Consider the following 11,976-nt stretch of genomic DNA (forward strand, 5'->3'; position numbering starts at 1 on the left):
ATAATTATAGACTCTTGAATAGAGAAATTGTTTTGAAACTGCAATAATATTCCTTCTCTCTTTCTTTTCTGCGAATTTCCTCACTCTTGACCTTTCTTAATTCAGATTCGAATACTCACAGAAGTCGTTGGAAGATTTCCAGAAACAACAAATAATGTTTCCACCTAATTCGCAGCTATTTAATCGCTTAACTCATAAAAGTTCACTACCAGATTCTGTTGTGACTTAAAATTATCGCTAATAAAACTGTATTTATCTTTTAATGTATCAATACTACATAATATTGAATATAAATTTTGGATCTTTAAATTTTTTAATATAGTATTAAAAAATAATAAAATATGAAATATAGGAACAAAAAATAAAATCGCGGATCGCGCTTACTGTCAGTTTTTGGACTCGTCGCGATTGTCAGTAATTTTTTAATTGGAAACGAAAAAGCGACATATTGCTTTCTTTAGTAATCAAATAATTAAATATTCGAAAACATAGTATGCAGTTTTAACATAATTAAATATTCGAAAACATAGTGTACAGTTTTACTCTGTATATATGTATATATGTACATAGTTACGTGTAGATGTTCTAGGAGCTTTTTAAACGTGATATTATTCCGTGCTTTTTGAAGCGTACGAATAAATGTAGTGTTTCGTGTTTCATATTCCACGATTAATGTCTCATTTAAGGGAAAGCGGGAAATTACGACACGGAAGTAGACACAATTAGGACATATCCGTGATGAAAATGAATGAAATGAATCCTATTTCTGTCAGAGGAGCTCCTAGTCGGCGTATTTCAAAATGGATTGGAAACACGAGATTAAATTGAAGTGATAGATACTACGCTGCACATCACAACAATCGCTAATGTGATTAATTAAACATACTTTTTTACACTGCATTACATGATATTATTCTACTGAAAAAAAGGAGAGAAGAAAGATACGCGGAAATGTTAAATGTTTTATTCACATGACATATTATTGTATTATCGTCGCGACATACACGCATTTTATTTACCACATTTCTATCTTTGAGCTCGTAATGTGCTTGTGAATTGTAATTTGAAGCGATACCGATGAAAGCGCGGATTAAATCTGTTAACAGCCGTTCACAGCTTGTAAATCCGCGTTTGAAAACCTCGATTGAGGAGATTTTCCAATTTTCCCGGTACCTATTGATTTCGCGTGGGTAACACGATTGTCGTTTGGAGAGGGAATGGGGGAGGAAGGTCAAATTAATATCAGAAGCTCCTCGATTTGCGTGGATTACCGTTTATTACCTCCAAATGAAGCTAAAAGGTCTTCATGTGCATTGCAATTTTCCGCGAAATAAAACTGTGAAATTGAACTCGCGTGGAAAATACGTTTTTACAAATTCTTGATTTTTTTATGTATCAAATTTTATTTGGCTGATTACACGGCTTTTTTGACGATTATTACGATGCTGAGTGGAAAAATGTGTAGGGCCGAAACGCGCGCGTACGATTTTTTTCGCACTGTTAAGCTCTGCGTTTAAGCAAAGGGATGAGAAACCGTGAGAATATCCTTTTTTTACGCGATGCGTTATACCTTGCGGTGGTTTTGTATCTATGCTTTTGAAAACCTCGTGAATTTAATTCGTATTTTTAACTGTGACGAACGTTTATAAAGCTTAGCCATTGACAGAAACGATAAATAATGTTTTTTTATCTTTGTTGTATTAACTTTATATAAAATATTGTTTTTATATGTGTTATAAAATAAATAAGTAAAATGGAGTAAAAAAGTAAAAAAAAAAAACAAATTATATAAATTTTTTCCAAAATTATTAGTTTTTTTTTTGAGTAAATGCGTGAAGAGAAATGTACACATTGGTCAAGAAAACACTGTATAAAAATTTTCATAATAATAGTTTATTTTGATATCATGAGAATATTCTTTTTACTATCTTAAAAGATAAAAAAATATATTTACTTAAGTATTTTTAAATGAGCTTTATTATCCAGTTTTAAAATTTAGTTTATATATCTATTTCTTAAAAAGAATCTTAACACATGTGTAATAAAGAAAATTATTAAGTGTTTATAAAGATATGGTAATAGTTAATTTTTTATAAACAAAGAATATTTAAAATTTAAGAAAAACAAAAGTTACAATATTTAATTAAATAAATTAATTTAATTAATAATCGAATTACAAGAGAAATTATAATATTATAATAAAAGGATATCATAATATTATCAGACAAAAAAAATTTTTTTTTAGTACTATTTCAATGTACATTCACCAACTTTTCACCGCAAACTAAGCATTGTAATGAATGTATGTGTTAAATTGAGTGCCGGACTGCGGCGAGAGAATAGGTAAATTAAGTTACTACATTGAGGAAACCGCTCGAAAACGTACCAACTTGCTTTGAAGAAACAAATGTTTCTAAATGCAACGGCTTTATTTGTCTTCCAAGATTGCGCATTACTAAAATTTTATTCGCTTTATTTGTTTTTATGTTGATTTGAAAAAATATAATTTTTATTATCTATAAAATAATTAATCTTAATTTAGTTACCAAAACTTACAATGCTTATTAATTTATTTTTGTACTGAACAATGATTGTTGACAATAAAAAATAATTATCTTTCAAAAATCATAATTAATACTTAAAAATTTTACATTAACAAATAATATATAAATAGATATTTGATTCAACATTATAAAATATTATTTTGAATTATACAGTTTAATAATTTTTAATAAGAATAGTATATTACAAAATAATCAAAAATATTTTCTATTATTTTTAATTATAATAGACGAAATATATATTAAATAAAATTAAATATAATTTTTGATTATACATAAATATTTTTGATGTTTATCTTTTTTTACAAAAATTAAATAATTATAATAACAATGAAAAATATTGAAATATAATGCGCGATGCATTCGATATCGTTTAAATTGAGCGCTTTGTGCGCTACATTGTGTGGCTATGAAAGTATGCATTATTTATAAAATAAGAACGTCAACATTGTAGATAGATACGAGCGTTGCGTTAATTCTTGATATCTTACGATATATTTATTTTAGATATATCGCGGAATCGTGCACGCCGTAGTCGCGAAATCTTATTCGCAATCGAATAGAACAGACAATGTTCGCTTAACCGCGTTTGAATTCGAGCGCCCTTCGCGCCATTCCCCGGGCAGATGCACGAAGGTCAAAAGTATTTTAAAAATAAGGCCGTAGGCATTGGCAGATTGGTATGGCAGTGGACGTTAAGGGTCGGGTGGCGTTGTAATGGCAAAAAGTTTGCGAAAGGTGAGTAATCGACGTGCACGATGGGCAAAATATATTTGACGGTGCGTGGTGTGCGGCGCGTAACCTGCGGCGGGTTCGTGTAAATAAAGCGGTACGCGTAGCTAGCATGAGTGGTTAGAAATCAGGCGTCAACAAATCGAGTTTCCGCGAGGAGGCTCGTGGAGGCTAGATCAGCGCGACCGACAATGGCACCCAAGCGCGAATATTGACATTGCCAAAAACATTACCTCCGAATATATCGGATTATTATCGTATACGTGGGTGGCACGTACTGCGTCGCAATTAGTAATCTACCTCGCGGCTGCCTGTGTCATAGTTTATCGCGTAGAAATCCGGCGCGGGCTAGTTCGATCGGGCGCTAAGGTTATGCGAAAAATGTTTTCTGCACGTATAGTAGCGCGGCGTGAACCCTGAAGGGTTTTACAGTTATACTGCAATGTGGCACATTTGCAGAAGCACGGAGGACGTTGTGTTCGTCTAGAGCCGCGATTTAATCTGCGCGGAGATATTGTCAGGGCGATAGGAGAGAGTGCGTGGAGAAAGTGTGTGAGTTAGCGTTTTAAGGGTTAGGGAGGCATTCAGTAGCCAGGGTGAGCATAGATTTATGTAGACAGTTCAGGGCAACTAGTTTGGTTGTAGGGTCGGGATTGGAGATAGACAAGATGGACCAGCAGTATTGTCTACGGTGGAACAATCATCCAGCCAACCTCACAGACGTTCTCAGCTCGCTGCTTGCCAGAGAGGCACTTTGTGACGTGACCCTGGCCTGTGTTGGAGAGACATTCAAGGCGCATCAGACCATACTTTCCGCATGCAGTCCATATTTTGAGAGCATTTTCCTACAAAACACCCACCCCCATCCAATTATATTCCTCAAGGATGTCAATGATACGGAGATGAAAGCTTTGCTGCACTTTATGTATAAGGGCGAAGTAAATGTTAGTCAGCATCTGCTACCGATGTTCCTTAAAACTGCAGAGGCATTACAGATCAGAGGCCTCACTGATAATAGTGTAAATAACAAGACGGAGGAAAAAAGTCCTTCGCCAGAGCCAGAAACACAAACTGGAGTCAGACATACTGATTCACCTAACCTCCAGTCTCATTCTGAGAAAAGGAAAAGAAAGCATTCAGGCAGCTACGATGTTTCTCTCTCTGGTCCACCTAGCGAAAGATTCTTATCCGATTCTCAGGTATGTCAATATAATTTGCTTATTCTTTTTTGTAATTATATCATAAATTAATTAAGTGGCATATATTTCACTTTTATCTATTTTCTAGGTTACTTTTAATATACATATATTTTTATCATGAGCTATTTATGTTATATTATACGTTGTATCTTAATCCAAGATTAAAAGGAATTATATACAAGTTTTTTATTAGAACTTTGTTGAAGTTTGAATATAATTATTCCAATAATATTAGATATAGATGTTAATTCTCTGATTATATGTTGGTATTTCTATTATAATTTTTATATCAGGATACGATGACATGCAAATAATATCATGTTATATATGCAGAGTTTATACAAACGCTGTTTCTATAAATAATATAATGCTGTTTCAAACGTTGATTTCTATTTATATATCAGCAGACACACTGCTGCTTAAAATTTGGTTTGATTGTGATCTCACAATATTATCAATGAAATACATATGTGTATGTGATTGCACAGCTTTCCAAATAAGTTTACTTGCAACCTTGGAGAGTTTAGGCCAAAAGCTGATATCAGCTGTACAATTTATGAGACATTATCATAAAGCTCTTTCTATACATTTTTTAAAAATATGTTTACATTAAAAAATATGTATTATTTAATTACAAATTTGTTATTATCTTTGTAGATATTATTATTTGACAGAAATTTTATTGTGATGAATATATTTGTTATGACAAATGCGCTTATTGCTTTTAAGCAAAAGAATCAATTGATGAGTTTTATTTATTTGTGTTTTTCTTTTAAGGAAAATCTTTTTGCAGTCAAACTTTACATAACTATCAAGAGATGGGGGATATAGTATTTTAAAAAGAACTAAAGAAAAATTTTAATTGATTGTTTCAGACATCCTCGCAGTGTAGTTACAAATCAAGTCCTCCTGTGATTCCAAAGTTAAATAATGCTCTGGGAGTTGAAATGGAAGATGGTGGTCGACCCATGTCTCCTGCATCACAACCGCAGACTATAAAACAAGAGGTGGATCACCATTTGCCCGACTTTCATGACAATATTTCTCTACCTGTAAGTAATTTTCCATGCTTATGTATTGACTGTTTTTACTTGGTTTAACCATTTCTTTTTATATCTTGCACTTATAAGTTATAACCTTACACATATGTAGTTTGCTTTTCTACAAGCACTTAAGAATGTAAGATATTAACTTTCTTTAAATTTGTCAAACTTTGCATGACGTATATTATTATATGTATTAATGTGTGTATTTATGTTTTTTTTGCTGATGAGCTGATTCTAAATATTCGATATTTGGAGTTCCTGTTGATACAGTTGAAAGAAATGTATTATTTTTTGATACATTTATCATGATAGCATAAAAGATAAAAAAAGATAAGAACCGAGGTTATGGTCATGTTTCTTTATCTGAAGTTACTTAGATTATAAAAATGATTAAAAGTAAAGTTCCATTGCTTGACATTTCACCATATTTGTCTATATCTTTGTCATATTTGTATATAACCATATAATTTTAAAGTAATAATGAATATATGCTTATATATATATATATATATATATATATATATATATGTATATATACATATATGCATAATTATTGGTTATTTATATAATTTATTAAAAGAAAAATTACATGTTAAAAATGAATGTAGTACAATGAATTTATCAAGCTGTAAAATAATGCACATGTTAAATGCTTAAATATTTTGTGTTGTTTATGTAATCATGTTTATGTAACAAGGCGTTTTAGTATACTTATTCCAGCATGGAATCCTGATCCTTTGTGTTGATTAAGATATTTTTATTTTGTTGTAAAGTTTTGTTCTCGAAGATGCTACATGCTTCTTCTCACGTAAAATGCTTTGCACATTCGTGAACGAGGTGCAAAGTTTTCGTAGTATATGCGTGGAAATAATTTTCCCTATAACAAAGTTTCGTTACTGTTCCCACGATTGATGACGATTACTTACAATCGTCCTACAACTACTCAGTCAAAACAGACATGGGAAGGAAGGGATTTTCTGATTAGAGATTACAGAATTGGCTTTTCACATGCTAAAAAAAAAAAAAAAAAAATTGGTCGAGATGTGTTCATTAAGCACATATCCTTTCCTTCTCTGTTGACAGACTAGTATGGAGTGGGAGGTTCAAAGAGATGGGAAGAGTGACGAAACTAAGGATGTACAGAACATGACTCCCAATCATCCAGATTCGGCTGTGGTGCAAGTTTCTCGCGAAAGTGCCATCATGGCTGGAAGTTCTCTCTGTGCCAATATGTCAGGGACTGCGTCTGAATTCTGTGGAAAATCACATAATCCACTAAGTCAAATCGTATCTATAAACTCGCACCATCCATATAAAAATAATAATATTGATCCGATGCAGTCTTACGAATCGTTAGCTGATTGTTGTCCGAAAGTTAAAATACCAGAAAGTGATATGCATAGGTCATTACGAGTAAATCAAGAACCGGGAATGTCTGTAATTCAGTCGACTTTGTGCGCAAACTTGCAACGTCCTACTTCGCAAAGTAGAAAGGCCGGTAGATTTAAACCCGGGTGGCTAGATATATATTCCTGGTTACAATATGATGAACGATTAAATCTTATGTTCTGCAAATATTGTAGAAAATGGAGCGAATCAATGCCAGATATTCGCACTTCGTTCGCAGCAGGAAACGGGAATTTTAGACTTGAGATCGTGAACCATCATGATAAGTGCAAAGCGCATAATTTATGCGTGACTAAAGAAAACGAAGCAAGAAAAAGTTACATTTACACGACAGACTGCTAGCTCAGTTATAATCCACTTGTGCCTATTTGTGATCAGTTTTCGCTCAATTAATTTAAAAGAAATTACTATTTATAAATGCAATATTTACATTATACATAATATATACACAATTTCACAAGATATTGACGCGAGATTCCAATAAACTCTCGAAAGTTTAAATAAACTCGATACTGTAACAAAACATATAAAGCATACTCGAACTTATAACAAAGTATATCGCAAGCACATTGTTATCTTCAAACTTTTTCTAATTCTTAAAGTAATTATTAAATAATATATATTATATTATTGTTAAACTATGTATACACTATGAAATGGATATATTAATGTTTTTATCTTATAAAGAATATATATATATATATATTTCTTGCTGCGATCGACAATATAAATACATATACTCTGTAACATTTATTTCACAATATTTATAAATATCACAATATTTATAAATGGTATAAAGAAATTAATGAAGTTTTTATAATATCCAAAATTGCATAAGCAATTTTAATAAATGAAAGAATAAAATATATAAATATAATTTATCTTATTAAAAATGTTTACATAATTACTTAAAAAAAGACGAAATATTTTTAGATTGTTACAAACTGTGGACAAAAATAACTTGCATTTCTTAAAAAATTATATATATATATATAATTATATACGTGTTATTAGGTATATAATTATTCCAACTAGTAGTATATTAATAGATTTTTAATGTATAATGAAAAGGGATACCAAAGCAAATATTTTGAATGTTCTGTGATGGATCCTTATATTTTAAGAAGGAATAAATCAATTATTTTAAACAATGCTTTTTTCAACTTACACTAATTAGAATACATCACCTTTTAAAAATTAAGAATTATCGTTAAATAGTGTGATCCAAAAACATTTAAAAAATAGACACATTTATCATAAAATATAAAACAAACTCCAATTCTTCCTTAATTATTATATAAAGTTTAGTTCTAAAATATAAATACTATATACATATAAATCTAAATATGAACATTACATGTTAATTGATATATAAATTTTCTGTACGTTATTTAAATTTTATTTTATATTGCGCTGGATGTGTGGGAAATCATGTTAGTACTTGAAAATTTTTTAATCCTAAAGTTTGACGATTTAAAAATCTTATCCTCACGTATTTAATAATCTGAAAAATACGGATTTGTGGGTCCAAAGAGTTTGTGTATAATTCAAAGGGTCTTATAAAAAATGATGATATATTTTTATGATGTATATTATGAATTTACATTTATATTATTGTTAGTTATTTATTTACAAATATGCGACCGTCTTGTGCGTAGGGTCATCCAGTTGGATTGATGGGAGAGGATGGTGGGACCACAACAGGAGCGCTCAGTGACGGTGTTCAGGGAATCGAATCATCTGAGCACCATAATCCCCCGGAAATGCTCGACGGACTTGACGGTAAGATACATATATTCAATTTTATAACCAAAATTTCATTTAGATTTAACATATTTCCTTTTGCTTCCTACGCCATCATTTTAACGCGAATAACGCGTACTTATATCGTGTACATATGAAGATGGCATTCGGTATTATCTCAAACGTACGATTAAACAGTCAAACATGATTAAATATTGCGTTTGTCACAGACAAACTGCGATAAAAGATTTAACAACACGTTAATCCATGGTTCGCTATAAAATTAGTTTACGACTCTCTCATTGTTTTGAATATTTGATTTATTTGCGCACCAGATAAGAGCGATCTCTTTGTCGATCAGTGTTTGGGGAAATATGTTACATCTAAGAAATCGAGGGAAATCTGCATGCACGTTTGCAAGAATTTAACACGAGTCGAGTCGTACGTAGGTGTCGTACGAAGCGAGCATCCCTCTATTTCCAAATCTGGCAAATGTAGTGAGTGTAACTTTAGAAAGTGAAAGACCTTCTCTCTCTCTCTCTATATATATATATATATATATATATATATATATATACATATATATACATACATATATATATGTAATATGTACATGTATATGTGTACGTACGTATATATATGCATACATACTGAAACAAATGTCCTGTGTGTATATATATCTAACTACATATGTATATTACATGAATCCTTGGTGTTGTGGTGATGGTATCGTGCATTTGCTACGTTATTGTGGTAGTTTTAATTATGTGTGTTAATATATACAGAAAAACACATAACAAACTTTCGTTGGTTTGGGACATGGTGCATATATCAGCAAATGGACTGTACTCTTATTCTTTTTTTTTTTTTTGTGTCCGAGATTGCGATGGTGTGTGGGTTGCGTGTGCGATTGATTGAGTTCATCTCGCTATTCTTATACGTATGCGTGCGCGTCTGCGTGCGTATGCGTAATGCGTGATGTCCACTAACGAACTCCATTTGCGCGAATGCGTGTAAATGTGTGTCGTGTGTACGAGATGACGTGTATATACATATGTCATATATATATTACATATATATGCCATATATATATTATATGTAGCCATATATATATACGGCATATATACGTATACTGCGGACGCAGACGTACGCATATATGCAACTTCCACAGCGGGACTTTCTGTGCATGTCTTTACGCTGTTTTTTTTTTTTTTTTTTTCCTATTCTCTTATATACCTTTTGCCGTATCTTGCGTCACCGTGCCTAGCGATCTTGATCTTATATTCTCACGTCTCTCTTGCGCTGTTCGATCTATACGAGTGAACGAGAATATTAGCAACAAAATATGCAGTCGGCGCATCTCGTTGCGCAATCCGTCGTTGGCGTTAATAAAGTTGCCGGCCGCGGGAAAAACTCGTTATGTAAGATGTTTCCCATATACGTTGCTTTTGGTATCACAATACTGAATGTAAAGGCCACCGGGATTATTAAGAAGAATCGAAGAGAATCTATCAATCTCCAAATTTACATTGAAATCGGATATCAGGATGCTTCACGAGATTGTGAGAGGTTTTAAAATTCATAGATTCTCAAAGTTGAGGCTTTTCTGAATTTCGAATTAGGGATTGGAAGATTTATTTGCAATTTATTTTCGCAAAAAGTACAGATAAATTATGAAAAATATATAAAGAGACTTTTAACGAAAAATATTCTCCGTTGTTTGTCCGCATTAATACGTCATGCTTATTTATAATCACACGACTCTTATCCGCTGCATCGTCGATGCATTAATAATAGTCCTCTACAGCAGCAGGAAAACTCGTAACTCTGGGTATCATTTTTCCTTCTAACGACTATTCCCGCAGCTACAAAATATACGCGACTAGACGGCTCATTAAATCAATTTTGTTGCTAACGCGTTTTATCGACTTCGCAGCGATCTCCTTGTCGTCGTCGTCGTCGTCGTTTTCGCTTTCGTCGTCATCGTCGTTGTTGTTGATGATGATAGCCAGTCGATTATATATCCTTTGATTACATATCCATATTACTTATGTATTACCGACTAAAATGTTGCACGTGTAACGATATCGTTGCCAATAGACGTGAGATGCGCGCGTTGATCTTTGACGGATCAATTTATGTATATATGGGTGATATTTAAGAGCTGGGGACAAAGTCGAGAGTTCGTATCGCGATCTTTGCAGAACCAAACCGTTGTCGGCGAGATGTCGGTGAATTTTCTGTCTGAGGTGTTTATATTGAAAATTTATTTTTCCATTTAGTTTTATTTTGTATGTTGATTTGACGTCTCTTTCCTGTTTTCTTTCTCTTCTGTACTGTGAAGGTATCTTTAGTCTCTTGGAACGCGATGAGATGACAGTAGAATTGCACTTTTTACTTAGTATTTACATTTGCTACGAGTAGGTAATTAGAGATGAAAGAGAGCATAGGGCAAGGTTCTTGGTGGAATTAGCCGATTTTCTATCTTGTTTCGCAAAAGTCTTGATTTTATTTTTTTTTTTTCCTCAAGTTTGTTACGATCTTTTTGTTTCTATCTTTATCTTTACGTCTGCGTTTTTTCTGCAGCAAATGATTTTTTTTATATTCATTTTCAGTGCTTATAAAAACGAGAAAGAAAATCAAGCAATTCCATTTAAGTACATTACCCTGTATAAATACGAATGTGCTGTTCGTTATAATAGCCTCGTTGACTTTGAACGTAATTGAGAGAATCTTTTCTTCTCTGCAACTATTTGACGTAGAGTATGACTTATGAAGGGTGCTCTATTTAACGTTAACATTTAAAGTATTTTTTCGCAATGTTTACTTATATTACAATGTATTTTTTAAAATATTTTGACGGACATTTCTAGAAATATACCGAAATATAGAGAGATAAGTAAGCAAAGAGAATTCATTGAAAACTTAGTATAAATTCCAATTTTTTGTAGAATAAAATAATGTATAGTTATTATTTGTCTTTATTTTTTTTTAAATATTTATTTTTGTTAAATGACAGATAGTAAAATAGTATTTAGACTCGAACAGAATATTTGAAAATGTATGTTTAAATATTTGTATAACCTTTGCACACTGCGATAACAAAAGATAAAGCCTTTGATGAAATATTTCAATTTTATAAATTTCATTAAAAAATGCTATTAATACTGAGTTAGCGATTATAAAGGCGGTCAACTTTAGAAGGATAGTATAATATTTATTTTAAACAATTTTTATTTCGCAACTTTGCGTGTTTATGTTTCATCTTTTATGTTTTTGTAGATTTGA

At 31.9% G+C, this 11,976-nt stretch overlaps 1 protein-coding gene across 8 annotated transcripts in view; it reads left to right on the forward strand.

Annotated features, from left to right (window-relative positions):
* LOC105669001 (protein tramtrack, beta isoform) overlaps positions 1-11,976 on the forward strand; it is a 60,320-nt gene that overhangs the window by 4,826 nt on the left and 43,518 nt on the right. For 4 of the 8 annotated variants that reach the window (XM_067347226.1, XM_067347227.1, XM_067347225.1 and 1 more), the window contains exons 1-4: positions 3,149-3,299; positions 3,939-4,492; positions 5,368-5,544; positions 8,604-8,727. In XM_067347226.1, the coding sequence (XP_067203327.1) occupies positions 3,188-3,299; positions 3,939-4,492; positions 5,368-5,544; positions 8,604-8,727 (967 nt within the window). In that variant the 5' untranslated portion in view covers positions 3,149-3,187. Of the gene's footprint in view, positions 1-3,148; positions 3,300-3,346; positions 3,846-3,927; positions 4,493-5,367; positions 5,545-6,621; positions 8,097-8,603; positions 8,728-11,976 lie in introns of those variants that run through there. The other 4 variants (XM_012361741.2, XM_012361744.2, XM_067347223.1 and 1 more) reach the window with 4 other exon arrangements.

The sequence above is a fragment of the Linepithema humile genome, chromosome 1 (assembly GCF_040581485.1).
Source record: "Linepithema humile isolate Giens D197 chromosome 1, Lhum_UNIL_v1.0, whole genome shotgun sequence".
Classification (NCBI taxonomy): domain Eukaryota; kingdom Metazoa; phylum Arthropoda; class Insecta; order Hymenoptera; family Formicidae; genus Linepithema; species Linepithema humile.